General features: G+C 33.0%; 2 protein-coding genes across 5 annotated transcripts; one reads left to right on the top strand and one right to left on the bottom strand.

The window, feature by feature from the left end:
- Window positions 1-2,900: 2,900 nt before the first annotated feature.
- LOC107410550 (serine carboxypeptidase-like 51) lies at window positions 2,901-7,411 on the top strand. 3 transcript variants are annotated; one of them, XM_048469019.2, is made up of 13 exons: window positions 2,901-3,086; window positions 3,383-3,477; window positions 3,586-3,693; window positions 3,797-4,037; window positions 4,164-4,207; window positions 4,355-4,422; window positions 4,568-4,673; window positions 4,803-5,005; window positions 5,112-5,181; window positions 5,423-5,473; window positions 5,838-5,890; window positions 6,000-6,132; window positions 7,090-7,411. In XM_048469019.2, exons 2-13 carry the CDS (start codon window positions 3,391-3,393, stop codon window positions 7,153-7,155), a joined length of 1,230 nt encoding a protein of 409 aa, XP_048324976.2. In that variant the 5' UTR covers window positions 2,901-3,086; window positions 3,383-3,390; the 3' UTR covers window positions 7,156-7,411. The 3 variants fall into 3 exon arrangements, with proteins under 3 accessions (XP_048324976.2, XP_048324975.2, XP_048324977.2); XM_048469018.2 differs by having other exon boundaries at window positions 2,901-3,265; XM_048469020.2 differs by lacking the exon at window positions 2,901-3,086 and having other exon boundaries at window positions 3,444-3,477; window positions 3,807-4,037.
- Window positions 7,412-9,019: 1,608 nt separating this feature from the next.
- On the bottom strand, window positions 9,020-24,768 carry LOC107410549 (uncharacterized). 2 transcript variants are annotated; one of them, XM_048469016.2, is made up of 25 exons: window positions 24,255-24,768; window positions 22,107-22,274; window positions 20,711-20,785; window positions 20,220-20,298; window positions 19,523-19,587; window positions 19,321-19,410; window positions 19,006-19,095; window positions 18,801-18,887; window positions 18,480-18,563; window positions 17,897-18,016; window positions 17,070-17,098; window positions 16,842-16,974; window positions 15,188-15,733; window positions 14,021-14,562; window positions 13,846-13,909; window positions 13,575-13,677; window positions 13,224-13,390; window positions 12,487-12,612; window positions 11,925-11,995; window positions 11,291-11,353; window positions 10,850-10,922; window positions 10,146-10,265; window positions 9,962-10,039; window positions 9,686-9,736; window positions 9,020-9,589 (listed from the first exon to the last, which is right to left on the bottom strand). In XM_048469016.2, exons 1-25 carry the CDS (start codon window positions 24,486-24,488, stop codon window positions 9,488-9,490), a joined length of 3,360 nt encoding a protein of 1,119 aa, XP_048324973.1. In that variant the 5' UTR covers window positions 24,489-24,768; the 3' UTR covers window positions 9,020-9,487. The 2 variants fall into 2 exon arrangements, with proteins under 2 accessions (XP_048324973.1, XP_048324974.1); XM_048469017.2 differs by lacking the exons at window positions 22,107-22,274; window positions 24,255-24,768 and having other exon boundaries at window positions 19,523-19,582; window positions 20,711-20,751.
- Window positions 24,769-25,578: the final 810 nt, after the last annotated feature.

The following is a 25,578-nucleotide window of genomic DNA, read 5'->3' as shown; positions in this document are numbered from 1 at the left end:
TACTACAGGTCTGTTTGTCTTTTTTTTTTTTTTTTTTTTTTTTGTTCTTCAAAGTGTAAAACAAAAATAAGTACGTTAACGTGACGCACCCCTTTTTTTCTGCGTTATGTATTGGAAAATGTGAAATGTTTAAAGGAGTAATGTGGGGCTTTGAAATCATACAAAGGTTTTAATAAAGTTGTTTATTAGCTTTACAGATATTCATTTCTTTCATTTGCTTTCTTTGATATAGTAAGTATAGGTTCGAACCCCACCGACACTAAAAAAAAAAAATATATATATATATATATATATTATTATAAATATGTTTCTTTCATATAGCCAGAAACAAATTGGGCTTTATAAACCAAAACTACTGGACTTAATAGTCCTCTAAGTCAAGCAATGATTCTATATATATATATATATATATACATATTTATTTAATTATTTATGTGTTTACTGTTTCTCAAAATTTTCAATATTTAATATTAATGAACCAATATGAATACATTATGTGTATACTGTTTATCAAAATTTTTAATATTTAATATTAATGAACCAATATGAATAAATTATATATATATATATATATATAGTTTAATCTCCAAGAATGGACAATGTACAAATGGTAGAGTAAAGGAACGGTAAAGTTTTGAATACCGAAAGCCCTGTGTGACTGAGGATGTCACATTTCTGATAATCCCCTGCAAAACAAAAACAATATAATATAGAGTTTAATTCCTTCGTGCACGCAATATCTCTATCTCCAGCCCACCGCTCAACCATTTACAAAAAAAAATAAAAATGAAAAATGAAAATCTTTCAACATTTTATTCTAAATTTCCTTATTTATTTAACCCCAATGCCAAATCAACCTTACTTTGTATCGATCACAATTATGTACATATTCTGCTTCTGTTACACACACACACACACACACGCACACACATATATATATATATATATATATATATTATGCTGTGGTACTTGCTTAAATTGTCCATTTATATGGGTAATTGACTTTTATATGCCTATATGTGCCTTGTTTACACTTTGGTGGCTCCGTTTTCACTCTGTTACTATCACTGCGGAACTCTCAAGAAAGAGAGGGGGGGAAGGGGAAAAAAAAAAGTGATCATATTTTGTCATATTGATTAATCCAGTTGATCAAAATTATATATATATATATATATATATATTTATATATATAAATGTATATATATAAAGAGGATCGTTGTATGATGCAAATGTCTTTTTCTTTTCTTTTTTTTATCATGCAGACTTTTAAAATGGGATCATTTTATCATGTGCCTATATGAATTTGCTTCTTAATGAATTAGATATTTAAATATTAAACAAGTTGTCATCCTTTGTGAAGATAAAAATTAATAGCTTTTAGTATATGCTATATAAGGAAAAAAAAAAAAAAAAAAGCAAGGAGGAAGATTAATGAATTCACTTATTGGGAAGATATATAAAGTACAGGCCACAATGAAACCTAATAAAGAGACTACCAGTATCATGCCATAATTGTGAATTGAAATTACTGAAAAGAAAAAAAAAAAAAAAGAATTTTGTAGACTAACAAAATGTTTAAGAAATGATACTATCTTTAATTAATTATTCATTCAAAAGAAAGAAAATAAATGAAGGCTTTTTGTTGTAGATATAAATACATTTGGTGAAGAACTTTATGGTATATTTATGTATGTGTATGTCTAAGGTTATAAAGAAAAGTCAATAAATTAGAAGTTACATCATATGGATGATTGATTTTTTTTTTTTTTTGGAATCTAGACTAAGGATATTTTCTAATTAATTTTCATGTATAGTACGATTTTATACTCGAATTTCGTAGGTTTGTTTCAGATTTTATCATGCCATGCCCAAGAATTTGTTTTTACAAAAAAGAAAATTGTGTGAGATAAAATAGGATATATGAAGTCCCACATCGGTTGGAAAGGAAAACAAAGTATAACTTATAAATGTGTGTATACTTTTTCTTTGTAGACGTGTTTTAAACCCGTAAGGATTGGGTTGTAAGAGGATTCTCCAGTCCTAAAACGGACAATATTTACATACGGGTGATTTGTGATTTGTACCATCACAGAATGTGGATACGGGTTTTAAACCCGTGATGGTAGAGGATTCTCCAAACCCTAAGCCCCGGGTTTTAAACCCGTGATGGTAGAGGATTCTCCAAACCCTAAGCCCCTCTATGGGATGGTGGATACGGGTTTTAAACCCGTGATGGTAGAGGATTCTCCAAACCCTAAGCCCCGGGTTTTAAACCCGTGATGGTAGAGGATTCTCCAAACCCTAAGCCCCTCTATGGGATGGTCTTACAGATAAATATCGTACTTGGATAAATTTATCTTCATTTAATTAAATTTTCATGATACATAAATGATTTTTCCTATTTTGTTTTAAGAAGTTTGACAATTTCAAGATTTTTTTTTTATTGAAGAAAAAAATTTCAAAATAATTAAAAATCTATTTACAATTAGTAGCTTTAATATTTTACTATTTGACAACTAAGAATAACCCTGACCGTTAAAACAGAATAATAATATAAGAAAAAATAATGTTAACATTCACAAGCACCCAATATTTACTTTAAGAATATCTCAATTTCTCATCCAAATGTTCATTATAATTTCGTCAAAACTTTCTTTGATTATTTAGTTCTGGAAATCTTGTACTTTTTAAGATTTATTGGCTTTCTTCAATACAATATTTCATTGTTTCCCCTTTTAATGTATAAATACAAAAAAGGGTCAAATACAAGCACTTCTTCAAACGTATAATCAAGTCATGGGGGAAAAAAAAAAAAAAAAAAAAAAACAAATCTAACTTTTTGGATATAGAAATTCAATACAACTCATCATTGCCATGAAATTAACCCCCCCCCCCCCCCCCAAAAAAAAAAAAAAAAAACAAAAACAAAAACAAAAAAAAAAAACACTTTGTTTTCTTTTGTAAAGGGGCGCTTCAGTTTTACTCTTTTTTTGTTATTTCTGTTACAAACAGAGACAAAGTAGTAAGCCTCAGTTGGATCATCATCCCGGTATAAATCTTCTTTCCTGAATGTTACAATCAGAAAGGTGAAGCCTTTTTAAAATTTTTCCTCTGCTTTGGTCATTTGCTTTTTGAATGGACAAGTTTTTTGCTTTGGCTGCTGTTTCTGTTGTCTACTTTCTTCCACTCTTTCATGGAGGAATAGCAATAGCTGCAAGAACTCCAGATGGCTCAGAGGAGTGGGGATATGTGGAAGTCAGACCCAGTAAGCTGAAACTTCACATTTTCTCCACTTTTCATTCATTTTTTTTGTTCTTGAGGTTTTGGGATAGAAACTGTTATTTTTCATGGATTGTTTTCATTTTGTTTTCTGTTTTCACAGAAGCCCACATGTTCTGGTGGCTGTACAGAAGTCCTTACAGAGTTGAAGATCCTTCCAAGCCATGGCCAATTATTCTCTGGCTGCAAGGTGGTCCTGTAAGTACTACTAGCAAGAGACTTCCATTTTTTTGCTTCGTCCATGGAAATCCCAGATATATCTGAATTTTCTTTATTTTTTTTTTTTTTTCCTTTATATACAAACAGGGTGCTTCAGGAGTTGGGATTGGGAACTTTCAGGAGGTTGGACCATTGGACACTTTCTTGAAACCAAGGAATTCAACTTGGTTGAAAAAAGCGGATCTTCTGTTTGTTGTAAGCCAGCTGTGATAGATTTTTCTAAGTTGATAAAGAATGAAATTGTGAAGTTTCATTGGTCTGTGTTTGCAATTTCAAACTCTTTTTGTGTGTGATACAGGATAACCCAGTTGGAACTGGATACAGTTTTGTGGAAGAAAAAGATCTGTTTGTGAAAACAGATGAGGAGGCGGCCATTGATTTGACCAAATTGTTGGAGGAAATCTTCAACAGGAATGAAAGTCTGCAAAAGAGTCCTCTGTATGTTGTGGCAGAGTCATATGGAGGCAAATTTGCGGTAACTCTTGGTTTATCAGCTGTGAAAGCCATTGAAGAAGGAAAATTGAAGCTTAAACTTGGAGGTATTTCATCGTTAAATTATGCCAATAAGATGAAGAAAATCTTGATGGGGCATTTCCATTGCTGCATACATGAATCTAAGAATCTGGCTTTGGAAGAAATGCTAACAAATGTATTGTTTAATATAGGAGTGGTATTGGGAGACAGTTGGATCTCTCCAGAAGATTTTGTGGTGTGTTTTTTTTATGTTGAATTGTCCACTTCAAAATTCTTTAACAGTACTCAAACTTTTGCCTTATGATATGCCCCTATGGATCAACTCCCAATAAGTTTTTCCAGTTTCTGAGATTTCAAGATTATTAATGAACAATTAATGCAGTTTTCTTGGGGTCCTCTTCTTAAAGATGTCTCAAGGCTTGACAACAATGGATTGCAGAAATCAAACAGGTCTATATATCTTGTCTGTTTCTGTACAAAGAAAGTATCAAATCCTTAGAATCGGATTGAAAAAAAAAAAAAAAAAAAAAAAAAAAAAAGAAGAAGAAAGAAAAAGAAAAAGTCAGATTTCTAACAAACCCATTTCAGAAAACAGTCTGGCTGAGAAGATTAAGCAGCAAATCAAGGAGGGTAAGTTTGCGGATGCGACCAATTCATGGAGTGAGCTTGAGGAAGAGATAAGCTCAAGCAGCAATGCTGTGGTATGGAGGAATCTTTTTGCCCTCTAAATAAGCAATCAATTGCCCTCTATTTGCAGCATTCAAGTAATAGAAATTGGAATTTCATGATATTAATTTGTTTTGCTTTTGGAGTAATTTTTTTTTTTCCAGGACTTCTATAATTTCCTACTGGATTCAGGAATGGACCCGGTGTCTTCCTTGACAACCCTTGGATTGTCAAAAGGATTAGCAATAAACAGATATTCAAGATATCTGAGTTCCTTGAGATCTACTCCAGATGGTGATGGTGATCTTGGTACCTTGATGAATGGTGTTATCAAGAAGAAGTTGCAGATCATTCCAGAAAATGTGACGTGAGTTTGTTTATTTAATATTATTATTATTTACTTTTTTTCCACCAATTTTTTTTTAAAAAATGATAATATTATAATTAAAGAGTGCTGTTTACGTTGACTGCAGATGGGGAGGACAAGGAGACTACGTTTTCACAGAGCTACAAGGAGACTTCATGAGAGCACGGATTGATGGGGTAAAAAATTTAGCAATGGAATTTGTAATAATCGGACAATTCATGATTTCCTTTTTTCTTTTGATTTTGGCTTTGTGGTGAACCAAGGAAAAAAAAAAAAATGGTGATTTTTCCATCATTTTGGTTCACATGGGAGACAAGGCAATTTATTTGGTCAAAGCTTAAACTAGTATTTTGTTGCTTCTTAATTAATATTAATTAATTTGTAGTGAATTTTAAGATTCCATTTTCTTCGACACAGGTGGCTGAGCTACTTGATAAAGGAGTGAATGTGACTGTATACAATGGACAAGTAAGATTTATTTAATCCTAATAATTTCCTACATATGTCTATTAGATAAAACTTAGAAAAATTGGTTGGACTCCATGTCTTATTTTGGACCACTTAATTTATGTGGTATATCTTTTTTGGCTTAGAAATTAGCGTTTACTTGAATTACAATATAACAATTGACGAGTGAAAATGAAATGAATGTTGCTCAATTGTTTGTTAGTGGACAATTTAGTGAGAAAAGTAATCATATTTCAAATGTCTAATTATTCCCAAATGAAAAAAATATCAGTACTCATCAAATAATAACCTCTACTATTCTAGAACAGAAAATTAATGCGCTTTAGCTTATGAATTATGACATGGGTTTGGTTGGTAATTGCAGCTTGATCTCATTTGTTCAACCAAGGGAACTGAAGCATGGGTTGAGAAGCTCAAGTCTCTCTCTCTCTCTCTCTCTCTCTATATATATATATATATATATATCTAAATCTTGTTTGCTGAGTGCATGTGTTTTCCCTTTTATTATTGTTTTCATGTGTTTTAGGTGGGATGGACTCCAAGCATTTTTGAGCAAGGATAGAACTCCTCTGCACTGTGGGAATGATAGCTTTACCAGAGGGTTTACCAGATCATACAAAAACTTTCACTTTTATTGGATTCTGGGTGCAGGGCATTTTGTAAGTCACAATTTCCCACCATCTCCTATCTTATCATATGTGCTTGTCATGTCCTTATCATTGCCCCCTACTCTCAACATCATATACTCATAACCACATACACTCGACCAAATCCCGAAAAACCAAAAATGGAAAAACAAAACAATTAAAACGCATTATTAACTAGTGCCACAGTACAAATGTCATTTATCATCATAATTAATAGTTATCGTCACTTTTAATTAGATGACAATTCCATATCATAGAAGTGTATTTTGACCAAATCAAACACACCTGGTACACAGCCCTGCCAATTATCCAAATTATTCTGGAGAAATTATGGGACTCTGCCCTCCACAACACTTTGTTATCATTTGCTAGTACCTATTTTTGGTGTGATCTGGATAAATGGATAATTATATCCTGTAGAAATACGTGTATATAAATGTTACAAAACTACTACAAGTTGTTGGAAACCAAGATATGACCTTTTTCATTAGCATGTTAACAATTAAAACAATTTTACATGTTACACATCAAATAGGACAATAAAATAGCATGTATAAACTTTTTTTATCCCCTTAAATCCTTGACTTTTTTTAACACCAACAAGGTGATTGGTACACATAAGAAACAATGCCATGAATACCAACAAGATGCGTAGGCATTGAGCTCTCTCTCTCTCTCTCTCTCTCTAGATATATATATATATATATATACGTATATATGAAGGAGAGAGGGAGTGGTAGAGTGAGTGAGCGTGAGTTCTGCATGAATAAAATGAGAGTGACAATTACTTGAGAGAGGATGAGGTACAGAAAACAGTCTGAGTGATTAATGGTGAAAGTAGTACAAGCAGTCAAACAAACCGTGTTTCTTCTTCTGACTAACTTGCTAGTAACTAGTGGTGGTCGTGGGGAAAGCAAAGTCCCATGCACAGATTCTGACCTGACACCTCTGCCTTCACATCTTTTGCAGGTACCTGTTGATCAGCCCTGCATTGCATTAAACATGGTTGCTGACATTACCAACTCTCCAGCCTAGAATTTATGCCCTTTTTTATATATAAAGAGAAGAGAAAGATACAAGTATCGAATAAGCCACCAAGGAAAAGGATTTAAGAGACATTCAAGGTACAGAAAGCACAAGTAGATAATATTGGAGGAGGAAGCTACAGGGTTATTTATTAACTGCAAATTCTTCTCTTTTGATCATTTACATTGTTAAATTTCTAAATTAGTTTACTTGGTTTGCACATTCTTTTTACTTTACATAACTTTATTGAGGGTAAATTTCTTCACATAGACTTCGTCTTCGTCAGTTTAATTTGTTTTTGGCCATTGTGAATTTGTCAACAACCTTTGTTAATTGTGATTCTAAATATAAATATAAATCAGCCACAAAATGAAGTTAATAGTTAAATCGGATGCATCAGTTCAATAATGCAGTATGTTTGACTTCAATGCTGGCAATTTTATACATATATATATATATATATATAAAATAAATAAATAAATTATCGAATTGGAGATGTCGGGAGTGTTATGAACTGAATAACATCAAAAAGCATAGGAATCACTGATTGGATGGCCTCCTTGGATGCAAATTTTTCTAAAGTTCTTGGAAATTAGGTAAGTGACAATTTGTCCCAGGTGCTTTTCTGGACTGCTAATGAATAACGTTATCAGGCTTCCAAATTCTTAGAACCCATTAAATATAAATTAAAACATATAATCTTTGAGTATCATTTACTGTTTTTTTGCATGAGGAGACATGCACACAGAAGGCAGGGTGATGATAGACATGTTGAGAAACTTTGGAGAACTAACCGTTCATTATGTACATTTCAAAAAGAATGGAATCTATCACACAGAGAAGAGTTTACATCTACTAGTATGACAAAAAGACACTTTTATCCGTGAGACATTTACAAAAGCAGAGCGACAACCAACTGTTTATTGAAAAGTTGACTTGAAGGAGATCAAGTGCCTTTCTCTGCAAGGAAGGAGAAATTCAGATTCATGATGCGTTTATATTTTCCCACTAAAAAGTAGTGGTGCGGATTGATGGTGAGCCTCCTCTTTCCCATGGAAAACCCACTAGGAATAACATAGTCAATCCAAAGAAGTGGGGACTTTTTAATGAAAAAGAAAACTAATGTCTAGGACACAACGAATTTGTAAGCATCAACTGAAACAGAAAGCTTCTGAGAGAGCAAGAATTTCTTGCAGTTGGAGATCCATTTTCAAAGCAAAGGGTTTTTATTTTTATTTTTTCCTTGCGAATAAACCTATTTTCAGAATTTTATAAAAAGCTGTTTGGGTTCCCCAAATTCCCTTGTGAAAAGCTATTATTCTTCCAGATTAAGCTGAAATGTCAGGAATAAACAGAAAAGCTAGGGTATTATCTTTTTTCTTATTTATTTTCTCGCTAATAAAATAATTTATAGTACTTACTGTTCAGGAAAAGAAACCTAAGGATATATTATCATATAGGTTGGAAAACTTCCAATGATAAGTCCCTACAGAGCAATTATCCGCTATATTCAAAACACTTAAAACTGACACACAGAAACAGATGGGAAATACAGGGTCAGTTTGGCTTGCCACCAAAAACAAAGAAATACTTTGAGAAAGTCAATGTCAGAATACGGATACATTCCCACGTGCAAATTTTCTTCTTTGGAAAGAAATCAGAAAAGTTAAATGGGAAACATATTGTTTGAACCTGGTGACCCTCGCTTGCGGATGAGCTTCTATATCTCATCTTTGTTTCCTAGTTTTTTATTGTAATTTGGTATCTTGTTTTTATTTTAATTAACACAAGTTCACTTTGCTTGGCAAAGGACAACAAGTCCCAATATAATAAGTGCAGAGAAATGGATTTTCACCAGGGAAGAGGAGAGATATAACAGCTAATAGCTTGAAAAGATGCTTTAGAATTGATATACAGTTTTACAATTGAGAAAGATTCATCTTTCTCATATACTTCAATAGCTGAACGTGGATTGTTTAACTAAAATGTGTAAACTAATTATTTTTAGTTTCTTTTTCTTCCATCACTATTCATGAATATCATTATTTCGGCATTTTGTGATCCAAAGTTACATTTGAGGTCCCCCTACAGGGAAAGACCATATATTACAAACTGAGATATTGGAAGATATACACCCTTGAGATCTACACTACAAAATAGCAGAAGATCAAAATATACATTTAGACTTATAAAGACCAAAAGAGAGAGAGAGAGAGAGAGAGAGAGAGAGAGAGAGAGAAACGAAAAAGTAAAGAAATTCAGAATAAAGTAAAAGAGAAAGCAACATGTAAAAATCTATGCGCCTGAAACCTTACTAGGTTATCCGACTTTACATGCTGGCTCATTCAATCTTTTCCAGCACTTCAAACCTGGTTTTTCTCTTCCAACCTTTCATCGTGGCGACAAGGTTGACCAACCCAACGATTTGATTTTTAGTATATTCCTGCAAAGGCAAGAGGTTTTCCATATTCACAATGTAAGAGAATCAAACATTTCAAAAGTATTTTCTCTAAAATGTGTACAGGATGATATTTCTTACCGGGTGTGCACGAGCCCAGTGCACGTATTCAGTTTCAGGAAGGTAGTAAGCCTGTTTAAGAGTAGAAGAGAGTATGAATAACTTTACCATGCGAGAAAAGGCCAGAATGATAGTTTACATTTGTACATTGTTCAACGTTAGGAGTACTTTAAGCATCTTGCACTGAAAGTACCCTAGTTTCACCTCCCCATATATGTCTCTGAATTCTTTATCATTCAATAAAGCGAGGAAATTTAGAATCTATATAAAAGAACATGAAGTTACACTTGTGCTCACCTTAATGAAGGTTTCAACTATTTGTAACTTTGGCTTAACATTCATGGGGACAAAATGCTGTAGACCATTGATTAAAACCTGAAAGGAATCAGGCAATGAGTCCTAACATGAATGAGATGCAAAAGAGCAGGAGAATACAAGAAGCTTAAGATGTTTATGTTTCAGTCCAAGGTTTAAAAAGAACCTGAAGATCCAACGACATTAGTGCCCGCCCTTCATCAGTACACCTCTTCACACGTGATAGACCTTCAATGAGAGTTTCAACAACAATCTCAAGTCCATATTGTAAGAGCAGGTCTTGAACCTAGACTTGCAGAAACAGAGAAATTAGTCAATTAATAACAACCCAACTCTACAAGACTTGGACACCAAAAATATTTGTTGGCTATATGTATCTACATGAAAGTCCTCAACATATACTCTCCTCCGCAATCAAATACATTTTTAAAGTTCAACTTTAGATGCAGCCATAAGATCAAGCCATAAACCGGCATATGCATGCATTTCACATCATTAATACCGCAACCCAAATATTGGTGGTTCAGTATGCAATCAAAATTCTAAGTCATGCCACATAAGTGCAAATAATCAGATTAAATTTATCCTTTCTAGAGTGCTTTGCAACTCATAATAACTAAAAATATTCCGTTTTAGTTTGATTTCAATGTGGATTGAGACATTGCAATTTATCTCCATTACCTATCAACATCAAACACTAAAAAAGTAGATTGGTGTAACAAAATAACCACGTGAAGATAATTTAGAGTTATATATAAAGCTATAACATACATTATAAATCAAGAATAGCAGCTTACAGTTGACCATGCAAAATCACATGTAAAAAGAGAAAAACAATGAATCCTAACAAAATTCAATGCCAGCCATTACCTCCTTGCGAATGCCTCCATGAGCGAGTCTGGTTTTATAATGCTTGAACTCTCCCAATAACAGATCAACGTACCTATTGAAGCAGCAAGTCATGTCATAACACTTCTAAATGATACATATTAACTTCATATAAACAAGTGGAGAAAATTGAATAGCACCACAAGGACATTCTTCAGATAGGCATAGATAAAAAATTGCCATAAATTTAAATAAAGTCACAGATCTGTGTAAGGAGCAAGTCTGAGGCTCCCTTGCACGGATGCACACAAATATTCATATCAAAATAGTATCTCCAAATTCAGAAGAATTAGATTTAGTTCACCATGTGCACTGCATGCGTTATTCACTCACAAATATCAGGATACAAGTTAGTGAATGTTCAACAATTAAAATGTGAAAATGAAAACTTATGAACAATAACTTTCATTCCAAGAAACTAACCCATTATGCTCTAGTCCAAGCTCTTTTACTTCCCACTTGGCATTGGCAATCCGATCAACATACCTACAGAATGTAGTTACCAATAACCATCAAAGATTTATAGTAAAGCCTTGCTAAAAATCTCAGAATCATTCTTTTCCATAGTAGATGATAATGTCTGAAATTGTACTTTAACTTTCTTGTTTTCCTATTCAACCTTATCCTCAATCCAAATTAAAGACACTGATATACTGCTTGAAAGTTACAACCAGAAGACAATGATAATAAAATTTAAAAAAATAATAAAAAAAATTAAAAATAAAAAAATAAAAAGATGCCCTTTGCATTATAATAATGATCTTGAAGTGGCATGTAGAAACATTACTGTCCTGTGGAACCCATATTTAATTAACCAGATTTTTCATTGGTCATCTTCTCATTGACTGGGGAAAGCATAGGATCGTTATGGAGATGAGTGACATTTGCAGTCAAATTGTATTAATCAGGTCCAAGCATCATCCCAAATCTCCAAAGATGATAGCAGCTGGAGACTGGCCCAAAAATATTGCAGTACCTTGGTGTACTTGGCATTCCATGAGGACTCAATTCTACAATAGAAATAAATTCAACTCAGCTATGAAACCTCTAATATTACCCATTAATGTGGAGCAGTAGTCTTGCAGTTGTCCTATGAATATGCTCTACAAGATCAGGTACAGCATCCACCTGACATAGAAAAGATGTACTGTGAGAGGGGGGGAAAAAAAAAAACCCTTCCATAGTCATGGAATGCTAATCAAATTTTCATGAGAAATGGAAAAGGGCAGCACCTTTTTGGTTTAATAAACAAGCAATAACATAAATAAAAAAATTGCTTTAAAGAAACCTAAGATAACAATGTGATGTAAGTGCCAAAGTTTACTTATGTATACCACTCTTGCGTAAGTAGAGAAGTTCGTATTACGAATAATGCATCTAGGAAGTATCACTATCTAAGAAAAATTAGAGATGCAAATGCTTTGTTTGGCTCCCAAAGCATAATAATCCCAAGAATTATAACTCTCAGTAAAAGTATATTACACTAAGGTCTAAGCAAACTAGCAAAGTTATTGCTGAAGCACCAATTAGGATAATATGTGTGTATCACTTTTTTACAAGTCCTCAAACAACCATGGCCAACCTTCAATACTAAAACAGATGATAACAAAGTAAAGTACCAGATGCACATAGAAATCTTCAACCACAGCAGCATTACTCTGAAGAAGCATGGATTGGAGATGAGCTTTAGATCTATGCAACATTCGAGCAACAAGAGATATAGTGTCAGCACCTGCACATCTTTCCTGCAATGTAGCATTCATATTATTTGCAGCATATACCCATTGCATATGACAACATGCATTATTTAGAATAATCGCATCTTACAGAGAGTCGTTAATTTCCAAGAATATTTTCTACATTCTTAAACCAACAGGACAACAGGACAAAAGACCAAAAAAAAAAAAAAAAAAAACACAAATAACCACTTTAGCATTACTACAAGTCTACAACCGGCCAAAAACCAATGATAAGCTTGCAAAACAAACGAAGTTATATTCACTAATTTCTGCTGGCTTGATAAAAAAAGTTAATGTGACAGTTCATAATAAACTCATTCTAACTGCAAGTAAAGCAATTTATATAAGTTGCAAACAAGCCAGAGCCTATCATCTGCATTTGAGGATAAGTCGGCACCAATTCCCTGTTTACAAGAAACAAAGCATGGCATTTCGTTATGAATACCATGGACCACATTTCTAAGCCTTTTAGCAGAAGGATATATATAGGATTAAGGAACATTAATTATCCACATATATGTGAATGGGATAGCCTTGACATATGTAGTTGGACTAACTTCCTAACAACTAAGTTATAGGAACCAATGGTAACTCAACAGGACCCATAAGAAGTTTACCTTGAGGCCAAAGGATGTTCCTGGTGCATGACCAAAATTTGCACTGGGAGGACTTGGCGTGATCTCTGCATGTGTAAATGCAATTGAAGCCGCAGGTGAAGAGGATGAGGCTTTTATCCATTGGTCACAATCTTGAGTTATTCTGGATAAGGCTGTCTTCAGGCGATCTGTATATCACAAGAATATATTGTCTTTAGGTATGCCCTCAGGTCAAAATCAAAGTAGCTTTAATCAAGAAATATTGATACTTGAGCACAAAAATGAACTTCAACACTGAAAGTGAATGATAAAGGATAACCAGATTACAGAATAGATCTAACATAATGGAAAGTAAAATAAATAATAACTTACAATTAATAGAGTCAGTTGAGCCTTTTCCTCCTGAATTTGCATTATGTTGACCAAACGTTTCAAATACAAAATGAAAAAATACCTCAAACAACTGGCATATTCCCTGCAACAATATACTGAATCAGGAAAAACAATTTAGAGAGAACTAAAAATTGAAAGGACAAAAGGCATATCAGTAAGCAAAATAGCAAAGGATACAGGAATAGCAACAAAAAGTGAAACTGCAAAAAACACTGAATCCATATACATTTTCTCTGAAGTAGAAACTTACCTTAAAGAACTCTACATTGACTATTTCTAACTTCTGCATGAGCCTTGCATATTTATCCATTGACCTGATATGAAATTTGTACACAGATCAATAAATCCACAAAAAGTAATATAATGAAGATTTTAAAATCTGAACAGAGAATAACTTTGTCCAACATAATATAAAGGCATTCCACCTTAGAAGACAAATCGATGACCCTGTTTGAGCTGTATTCTCTTCATCATCCAAATTTGCGGAATGACTTCTTCCAAGTTTAGGTTTTGAAATTCTGCTTGGGAGTTGACTATCCTCATCAATAAAGTCAGCAAGAAGATCTTCATTTTCTTCTTCCAGAACAGAATTAGTGCCATTTAAATGACTAACATCACTCTTTTTTGGAGAGACCTTATCACCACACAAATTGTCAGCAAAACTTCCATCAAATTCACCATGGATTGCCCCATTAAGATGTGTTGGACTTTGACCTTCTTTAGAAGTCGGAAGCAATTTGACTGAAAATGGGTTTCCATTTTTTAGCCAATTAGCAAATCCACTCTTCTTGGCACCAGTATCTACCAATTTTTGAGAGTTGTCAGAAAGGAGCATCCTAGCACGAGTAGAGTTACCATCAACAAGTAGAGGTGCTCCATCACCAACAAGCCCCGCAAAACTAATTACTTGCACCGTATCAGGTGGCATTGGCATCCAATTTTCTCTTTCTAAAACCATTTTAATTGCCTAAAAAAAGGTCAAATTGTCAATTGTGTTTATAGTGTATGAGATCTCAATGTTAGGAGACTAAAGGTAAATTTCTGGTTCAAGAATATAGTAAAACGATAAATTAACAACAATCAGTAGGAAAGTTGGTGCCACAATGCCACGATTGAACACAACATACTTTTTGTCAACATATGAAATTATAAGACAAACATATGAAATTATAAAACAAGTTGCAATGTATGAGATCACAATATTTGCTTGACAGCTGCATCTCTAAACTTGCATATGCAAATGGACTGGTTTTGATCTTTATGTATTAGAAGCTCTCTCCAAGTAAAACCGAAGGAATTAAAAAACTAATTATCCATATTTAATAGTAAAAAAATAATAAAGAAGAAAGAAAAAAGCATGATAAAAGAATAAGCAGTGTGCTCTATTCAACACACTCTTGCAATCTCAATATACAATCACTAATTTTCATTAAGCAAGACAATATTGATGTTTAAGCACTGCATACTAAGGTTTCAGATAAACTAAATAAACTATCCTCCTTGTATATATTGATGACAGTGTTCTACAACATATCAACAATTGTGGGATACTAACTCTATGGAAAAGAAAACACAACAGAAAGACAACTTACATATATATTCTGTCGATGAAACGATGCAAAATAATTTTCACATACAACCTTCAGTTTCTGCCTGAACTCAACAGCTTCAATTCCACAAAATGCTTCCCCAGCCAAGATGAAGACACTCAAATCTTCATAGTTTTTTAAGAATTGGTGAATGCTAGCAGAACAAGTAGCAGGACAAGAAAGCAAAACAGATACACGACTGGTTGTGAGATGCCAAAGATTCTTGCGTCCTCTCTGAAGGGTTTGTGAAACAAATGCTGTAGCATCTTTACGCAACTGATACCACGGAGATCCACTGGTTGATGTTGGACTGTCATCCTTCCTAGCCTCACTTATTAGGCCACAAGTACTTGTTCCTGTAGCCCCATCAGAAGTGTTTGCACTCGTAGACTCTGTAAAAGACGAACCAGGCACTCTTTCCAGTGATTCAGTAAGAATACCATTAAATCTTGGGGAATTGCAAGCCAAATCAGTATTTTGAACCTCTCCTAAACTCCTAGAGCCGTCATTTTCCTTCCACAAGCTATTTGAAGTTTTACTAGTCGAATCCTGGAATTAAAGATGTAATATGTCTCACAAGAAGAAATTTATCTAAAAAGAATAACCATTGATGAATACATAAAAATATATCTAATGTACATTACAAATGTGTGTGTATGCATACATATGTAAAAGTATTAGTAGATATACATGCTTTTTACAATTATGTTTCATATATGCCAACCTCTTGAATGATATCACAATTCCAAAAAGTATCAAAATGGATAAACAAACTAATGGACGTTTTCTTTGCTACTTGTCAAAAAAAGTTGTAGGCTTGAAAATAACTATGAAATGATGATTATACTACTGCTAGGATTCATTTTCGCACTTCAAGACTTTTGGTCATTTGGCTACCTTTTGTTTCTTGTTTGTTAACATTGGTAACTTAACATGGTATGAAAGCTTATTTTAGCTCTGTTTGTTCTTGTACTTTAATGGTAGCAATAACTAACCCCATTAATACCTTATTAATACATTTAAGGCCACTTTCATTTCTGGTACTAGGTAGCCATACATGCGAAGGGAAGTGTTAGTGAATGCCATGTTATTTGACATAGTTGAGTTAAGTTCACTTCCTTGTACTTAAACTTTTGAATTCATGGTAACTTGACAATGCAACTTAAATTGGCAAATAATAGAACACTTCCATACATTATTGAGCCAAGAGTATATGGCAATATATGGCTTGTAATACAGCTCAATACAATTATACTCCATAAAAACAAGCACTCTATAGTAGACCATATCTCTGTGCTGATTCGATAATAAATTTGTCATTCATATTGAATGAGCAAACAAACATCTGTTCAAGTAGATTTTTAAAATAAATAAAAATTTATAAAAAAAAATGAATATATAATCAGCAAAAAGAAGTGAAGGAAAAAGGTTAACAGCAGATAAGACTGTTAAAATTTTCACTGCAGAATGAATATATATATATATATATATATACAAGAGGGGGGGTGGTGTGGGTTGGGGAACAGCATATTAGCTAGCATTAATTTAGTTGAGTTTCCTGTAGAAATTGTAGAAGCTTGCACAAAACAATAAGTAATAAAACAAAGTTTTATACTGAATAAAAATAGAAATGAAAATATCAGAAATTGAAGAAGACCTTATCCTCCAGCTGAAAACCCATGATTTCATAATATGAACACATCAACCTAAAGAGGATATCAAGTGTTCTTAGCAAGCAATGCCTAAACTTGGACTCAGGTATCCGAAGGCAAAGGTCACTGTAAGTAAGTCTGGAAGCAAGTTGAAATCAATTAGAAAGTACATCAGAATTACATGTGTTGCTATGTCATAAGTAGAAATGCAAGTGAGAAGAACGAAGACATACCGACTGTTCTGTGTGTTTACTTCCTGATCCTGCAAAAGTTAATTATATTAAGACACCAAATAGAAATATTAATTCTTTAAATTATAAGTACAATTAAGTAGGTGATTCATCACAAAATGCGGGCAACTATTATATCTCTTCTCTCTTCTCTCTCCTCTCTTGTGTCTCGGCTAATACTAAGATATAGCCCAATAGTAAATTTTGCATTCCTATTCCCAAAAATAACCAATCGCTGATATCCTATGGCCTTAGCTCCTCTCACATGCTTATAAAGACGCTGTCATTCTAAACAAAGGAGTATTAGCATCAAATCTAGCAAAAGGATAAGATATGGTGAATATAATAATTGTTATATGGTAAAACCTCTAGTTTTGAATATTATATGATCATTTTTTAGAAAGAGAAGGACCAAAAAATAAAAAAAAAAGCATCACAGACAATTAAAGAAGATGCAAGATCCTCAAAGATACTAAAATAATTAAGTACATTCCATCCTTCCAATTCAACAAGATCAAATAAATTGGGACATCCCTAAACTCCTTTGAATAAAATGCCCAAAAGGAAGCCTGAAACTTGATAAAAACCCCATAAAATCCTCACATCTTTGGCTCTTATCTTCAAAAATCCTAGCATTTTGCTCTAACGATACCATAAGTGCAACAAAAATAAGCATTTCCTTCAAATTCAAAACAGAAAAACAGAACATAACAAATTTCTCACCAGCAAACTTTTCAAAACAAATAAGCTTAAAGTTAAAGGTAATTCTTTGATTTCCCATCTACTACTAATATACATGTATGGCTAAATCTTTAATTGTATAAGCACACCTCTTGCACAATGTTCTTCAATACAGTGTGGGTTTCTGATATAACTTCCTGCATAAAGAAGCTTTGTATCTTCTCAGCAAGACCAGATATATCTCCGATAAGTGCATAAGCATCAACCACCTGTCCATCATTATAACGATCTATCATATTAATAATTAGATATGCAGAAAAAATTAAAATAATACAAATAAGTCCTTGGAAACAATGAAAGAATAGCCTTCATTCAACATAATAGTTACACGTATACGATATGGTGATGACATCACTTCTAGTTTTAGTTGTAACAACCATAAAGCTTCAATATTGACTTAAGCCCCGTTAAATAAAAAGGCTTTCAAGTAAGTTAACTTACCATAAAACTCAAAAACTTAAGTTGTTAGGAAGTGCACCCTACTCATTATCTTAAGCCAATATAATGCATCACATTTAAGCATAAGACATGATAGCATAAAAGAAAAAATAGATAAAATTTCAAGTAATATGCTCAACAGGAGAAATTGATAACCTCATGCATATAATTATAAAAGAAAATGATGCTCCATCTTTCAGCCAAAAAAAAAAAAAAAAAAAAAAAATGACTCACAGTAATATAGCCTTCTTGTTTGAACTCCTGGCATACATCTAATAAAAGAGAATCCAGCTTCTGAAGAGTTCTTCCAAGCCAACCCTGCATTGACATCACAAAGCATACAAATTTTTGAGCATAAGTAAGAGTTACAAAAAGGATGAACAGTTAAGCGAGATATAAAGGATACTGTGGCTGATAGTGAAATCTATTGGCATTAAAAAATTTCAGTAACCAAAGAAACTTAAACTGCTTAAAGGAACGTTACAAAAGGAATAAACAATAATAAGAAATATATTAAATTTATCATTAATATTTCCCAATGAATTAAATACATGCCTCTACACCACGGCTCATCTCTTGTACTGCTGAAAGCTCTGAAAAGCTATCCAATAGCTGCAAATACTCAGATAGGACTTGAAATGCCTATAAAATTATGAAAACCAATCAGCGGTAAGAAGATTAAAATGTCAACTACAAGAAAGAAATATGAAAGTGCAGCTCATATGACATCAACTTCCATTTAGAAGAGATATATACCCACCTTGCAATAATCGCCTTCTTCAACAAGTAATTCAAGTGCTGCTTGCATATCCAATGCATGACGAAGCTCAGTTAAAAGAGGAAGCATATCCTAGATTTTGAAATGATGATACATATCTAAAATGTTATACTCATGGATCACAACTTAAACAAAATTACTATGACAATGGCGCCCTATAAAGATTAAAATTATGCAGTTTTTCTCCAAAGAAACAATAAGAAATTGAAAAAGAAAGAAAGAAAGAAGAAAAAGCAAGATAATTTTTAAGTGTAGAGAAAGATGCAATTGCTACGACATATAAAAAGAGGAATATACCAGAAGAGCTTGTTTCTTTTTTGAATTAGAATTTACAATGAGATCCCTTGAAACCTCATTCATAGATGAGGTTAGATGCCTCCTCCCATTCTACAAAGAAACATAAAGAGAAGTTTCAATTGAAGCTGCATCCATAAAGTAATCAAGACAAATTACTGATGTCACATTCAGAACATGTAGATTACACCATGCAAGCACTTACCATACAGATGACATTTGCCACCTTCAAGTCTTTCTCCAATTCCCTAACCAAATGCATCCCCTTCACTGGCCAAAAGTAAGTATCAATATCATATTTGAAAATGGCACATTATCCAATTAATCTTCTGAATAATATAAATTAACCAGAAAACCAACCCACATTCAGCACATCCTCTTCACTTGAAAGCATAACCATAACAAGAGTAATATCCCTGCCTAATGGAGGGTAAATCTTACTGTCAATCTCCTAACAGATCTCTTTGAAGTAAGTTCCTGATTCATTGTTGCCTTGATGGAAGACCTTAATGTTTAAAGGCAACCCAAGGTAGGAACCATATGATATAGCAAGAAGCACTCCCAACCAAAAATAATGCTAGGAAGTCACAACATACACATTGTACAAATAAAAAACAACCCATTCTTGTCGAATCGACCTTCAACCAAAAAACTGCCTTAAAGCAGCACAATAACATTATTAAAATAGTAAACAAGAAGATACAATCATCTCATGATTTCAAAATCATCCAAACATAAGATACTCCATAGCATTCTAAGAATTTAAAATAAACATGTAAATCATATTGTAACGCATTAATATATTGTAAATTCCATCTGATGTAAACTGCAAAATATTGCTCATCGAATGTAGCTTCAATTTAATTGTTGAGGGGGTTAACTAAATTTAATTAACTACTTACCCATTACTTCATGGTGCTCCATAACATGGTGGGATAAACGTTCTGCTACTCTATCCAATTGGGCTAATCTAAGAGCAGCCTGAGGAAAAATTATAAACAAATCCAGATGTTTTAAACTCCATCAAGTCATAACCAATATAAGAGCAGAATGCCAAGGCAACCTTTAATTATGAGGGGAAAAAAATCTTTAGAAAACATGAGGTAAAATATATATATATATATATATACATACATACATATACATACATATATATATATATTGTAGGCATAATTAATGCAGAACTTGTTGCTCTATACAATTGTTAAAAATATTTACTCCTCAAAGAGAAACCAGGTTCCCATCACAATTTAAAGCAGAAAGCAAATTATGCAACATGCACCTCAAAATTTCCAGAGTTCCATAACCGTTTTACAATACGTACACGCTGAACAAGATGAACAATCTGAAATTTCTAGTTAACTAGGAGGAGAGCAGGGAAAATGAAGAATACCTGTTTCTCAAAATAGGTCAGCTCATTTTCTTCAGGTGGAATATTCTCTAATATATGCCTAACTGGATCAAATTCCTGTGCAGATATAATTATATTAAATCCTCAGAAAAACTAATTAAACTGTAATTCAAAGAAAAGAAAATAACTGAGAGATAACTACTTGGCAAAGATAGGAAAAGACCATTATCTTTTGTTCTTTTTTCCTTTCATTTCCCCCCCCCCCCCCCCCCCTCCCTTCTTTTTGATAGAAAGACCATTCGTAAGTTAAAAAAATCACTTGAACATGAAAGATTTAAAAATTCTAAAACAACTAGCATGCAGAATATCAAAATAGTTCATTTTGTTATTAAGAAAGAGGAAACCAGAGAGGGACAGAGACACACAAAAAGAGAGGAGAGAGGGGGAAAATTATACTAAAATTAAAATATTTACTGATATATTCTAATAGTGCAGAATACATAGTATCATTGCTATATTTCTATTCTAATCCCTAAGGTTGGGGTATGGCTATCAGCAATATCAAGTTGAAATACATTTTGGGATATAACTCCTGGCACTTCCCATGCACGGCACTTACTGAAATAACTTATAGCAATTGTCGTATCATATTTGAGGGATCCCTTGTAGTAGAATTCATGTATTCATAGTGGTTAGCATCATATGATACACGATGCTAATACATATCATTTCAGACAAAAAACGATAAGTAGCTTAAGTGTATAGAAAACTGCATTGTATCATCCAATATACAATAGGTTTCATAGTGAACAGATTATACACCGATATATACAATGCGCGAACATTTAAAAAAAGAAAGCCATATTGTGTCAAATTGTCAAAGTTTAGCAGAAATATGTATTGTTTTACAAACAAATAAGAAATGTAGATTTATTGACTTCTATAATGAAGATTAGGATGCCTTACAAAATGAAAATTAACAATTAAAAATGAAAGTTAAAATTGTTTAGAGAGTTTGTAGAACTTTTATATGATTTAATAATAATGTTGGTAGTTTACTATATTGATGTTTTTAATCCACGTTTTCGTACCCAAAAAAGATGTTTTTATCCATGGTTAAGATGTATATCATACAAGGACTAGGAAATGGATTTTTTTTTTTTGGGAACATCATAAACACCTATCACTATATACATGACCAATATGCACAAAAGACATATATACATAATATGTATATATCATTAATTAAAAAAAGTGTATCTTACATGACATAATATGTTAAGATATACAATACACATTATGATCACATTTTGACATCAGTGCATGTATGTATATATAATATATCAAGGGCTACTAAAAGCAAAAAGTCACATAAAACCAAAACAGTATAAGACATAATCACACCCAAATGAAAACCAGAGCAATAACAAAGCGGGACCTCTTCATAGAATTCTTCCTCTAGCTCCTCCACTACTTGACCATGAGGTCTGCTTCCATATATAGCACTCAGCTCTTCAGAGCTTGATGAGAGATTAAATCGTTGATGAGGGGGCAGACCAGCAAGAGCACGAGCAACAGCAGCAGCAGCTGCAGCTCGAGCAGGGACCTGTTTAAGGAGATAACATATGAAATCAACTCAGATATATTGCACTAAACGACCATATAGACACTTTTAAACAACCTATGTAACTACCCAAAACCTTCTGCAATGACCCTGTATCAAGTAACTGACCAAACATGGTTTGCAGTATATACCTCTTTGCAATGAAAATGCGGGTTCCTTCAAAACATCATGGAGGTCATACAACTTTCAGCCAGGTTAAAATACAGAAATTACCCATACCAGAAATCTGTGGTACAAAATTCTAGGAAAAAAACTTTCAGTCATAATAAGCTAACCTTTTTCATTCTAAAGTGAGTATTTTCCTGAGGATACTGCAACAGAAAACTCAAGATTACCAGGAGATAATCAGCTTTAGAGCTATTCAAACACTGGCTCACTCACCACAAACGTCAATTTCATAGCCAACTCACATTAAGTTAATCTGATCCCAAATTTTACTGGTGGATGTAGCAATAGTCTCTATCCATCTATCTTAAAATACAAGTTATGACTATTGCCTTATGGAATCAAGCAATGGAACAATCAGTTTTGTTCCCAAACCCAAAACTCTATCAATAATCCAACAAAAACTAAGATCCTGCATAAAAAAAATGAAGTGGTGAAGAAAAATTCTTTAACAAGTCCTTGTCTCTAATATACTATTACAGACATAGAAGCTCTGGCCGCCAATTTGGTGGATAAAATACCTCATATTACGATCTTTAATGACAATGAAACCAGCATACCTATCTTCTTCTCACTTTTAGCAGTAACTCTTTTTTATGCTTCATAGCTGAATGGACCTTGGTTTTAAAGGCATACATGTATTTCATCTTTGTTCCATTGCCAAGGGTTTTTATAACTTTTAGCTTATAAAACTTGTCTGAAATAAAAAAGGTGAATCCTCATGTTAAAGTTTTCATCTCTGTATGGAGGTTTTCTTAGTGATGTGGTCTATCTCAACATTTCTTGCTGAGAAAAATGAATGCACCTACGCAAACCAAAACAATGATTGTATATCTTCCCGGTAGATTGGGGTGTTTCTAAATTTCAATATCAAAAATAAATAAATCGTGTTATTATGAATTATGGGAGAATTGAAAGGATAGGTAAGGGCCACCTCTGTTCATGTGACAATGAGCTCAAGTGCCACCCGTTAGATGACAAAACACAAATGCTTGAGATATCAATCAAAAGTTTCTTCCTAATAAGGTAGCTTTCTCTAATGCACTTTAATATCCAATATCCAAACAAGTCAACTAAAGTGCTATTTGTTTTTTGACATTTTCACTGGGGCTTTTCAACTATGAGATATTGATAATTTATCACACATTTACTAAGTCTTGGGTGATATACGAGGAGGTTATGACTCGGTGGTGAGCTCCAGTTTATTGCACTTAAGCACATCATAGCCACACACAATAACTCTGAGATAAACAGAAAATTTTAGAAATTGGCAGAAGAAGAATTGCTCAACAAAACTGAAGCAGTGCATAAGAAGGAGAACAATTCCATCACCTGCTGAGATATGTTTATACTAAATATGTTGAGGAATAATGAGTGGGTGAATTGAGTTAGTTGATTAACACAATTCAATTAGATGGTACAGTTTACTACTCCCTTAATTTTCTTCTCCACTTCAGTACCATAAATCCAAAATTTTCTTCAATAGAAAAAATATAATAAAAATCAAGAAAATGTTAGCATCTACAAACATGGATAATGGTTCAGAGAGGTCGTTTTGTTCTGGCATTATATACATTATTGGACACTCATTTACAATCAGCCAGCATTTGGGTTAATGCTTACTCAACAGATCCTATACATACAATCAATTCCACGATTTCCTCCACTTTATCGCATTTTCTTACTAAGCAAACAGATAGTACTTCAACCAAAACACACAAATTATGGAATTCAAAAAAATAAAAAAATAAACAAAAGCATCCGCATTACGTTTACAGACCGTGAAGGTAAATTTACCTCGGGTCGATCGGAAGGAGAAGGAAGAAGACCGAGCGATCTAGCAGACCTAACTGAGCTCAAAATCTTCTCGCCAACCTTGGACAAATCCATTCCGTCTCCTTGAAAAAGCAAAAATGGGACCAAAAACAAAATCCTGGAGCTGTCAAACCCTGCTTGGCTGGTCAAATCGCCACCATTGAAGATAAATGGATTCCCGAAAGCGCTACCGAAAGGGAACAAATTCGGCTGCATTTCTCAACTGGAATCGCCAAGATCAAGGACCTCTAAGCCCATCTCAAGGACAATACTCTGACTGTGAACGATTTGGCGTCAACCGAGAGATCTGATTCGGAGTGTCCGTCTCGCTGGTTTTTTTGAGGAAAATGGGAAGGGTGTGAGTCAAGTCGGTCTGTGGTGGTGGTGTAATTATGTTTTTTTGGTTGTTGGGTATAATTCCTTTGGGCTTTCGTAGACTTTGGACAGCTCTCTCATTAGCCTGTAGACTCTATGCCATGCTTTCTCTTCCTCTTTCGTATCCGTCAAATGTATTGGGGGCAGATATACATTTTCATGTATACATTTTTTTTTCCAATTTTGTAAAAATAATTTTATTTACATTTTATTTGTGTGTATCTATATAATTTTATGAATTTTTCCATTTATTGACTACTATATTTTATATAAATATAAATTAATTGAACTATAAATGGATTACTATTGTAATGAATCACATAAGGGTTGGTATAATTTTTTTTTGTTTTTTTCGTTTTTTTTTTTTCCATGGGAGATGCTTATTCTTTTGGTTATTTGAACCAATACCTTCAAAGGATTCATTTAATTAAAATATTAATTGATTTTTATAAATTTTTTTGAAATTTAAAAATTAAATGGTATTTGCTTCAAACTTTTAAAAACTTCTTAAAAGACTATGGGTATTTAATATAGATTTTAAATGATTTTTTTAAAAAAATATATTTAATTGAGATTTTAATTTATTTTTGTAGATTTCTTTCTTTGAAATCTAAATGTCAGGTGTTATTCAATTTAAGGTTTTAAAAACTCCATGAAAGATCGAAGATATTTAATATATATTTTAAATTACTTTTGAAAACTCTATAAATATTATGATGTATTTAATTAATTTTTTTTAAATCTATAAAAGTCATATAAATTCAAAATGTGAATCATTTTTATTAATTTTTTCAATTATTACCATTTAAATTAAAAATAAAAAATTTTAAAACCATATAGTACCCAAAACTTTTGAAGGCTTTTAAAATAAATTATACCACCTGATATTTTAGTACCCTTTCCCAATTAAAAACAAAAACAAATGCTCTGT

Source organism: Ziziphus jujuba, chromosome 10 (genome assembly GCF_031755915.1).
Source record: "Ziziphus jujuba cultivar Dongzao chromosome 10, ASM3175591v1".
NCBI classification, from domain to species: Eukaryota; Viridiplantae; Streptophyta; class Magnoliopsida; order Rosales; family Rhamnaceae; genus Ziziphus; species Ziziphus jujuba.
This window is presented reverse-complemented; position numbering and strand designations above follow the sequence as displayed.

Bases quoted from the DNA above. Each gene is read 5' to 3' on its own strand.
- LOC107410549 (XM_048469016.2), bottom strand. From the start codon at position 24,488: ATGCAGCCGAATTTGTTCCCTTTCGGTAGCGCTTTCGGGAATCCATTT. The intron at 20,786-22,106 runs GTCCCGCTTTGT...ATATCTGCACAG, and splicing joins AGGAAGAATTCTATGAAGAG to GAATTTGATCCAGTTAGGCA. The intron at 13,678-13,845 runs GTAAGTTTCTAC...ATATTGTTGCAG, and splicing joins TCAATGTAGAGTTCTTTAAG to GGAATATGCCAGTTGTTTGA.
- LOC107410550 (XM_048469018.2), top strand. From the start codon at position 3,136: ATGGACAAGTTTTTTGCTTTGGCTGCTGTTTCTGTTGTCTACTTTCTT. The intron at 5,006-5,111 runs GTGAGTTTGTTT...CGTTGACTGCAG, and splicing joins ATCATTCCAGAAAATGTGAC to ATGGGGAGGACAAGGAGACT. The intron at 5,474-5,837 runs GTAAGATTTATT...TGGTAATTGCAG, and splicing joins TGACTGTATACAATGGACAA to CTTGATCTCATTTGTTCAAC.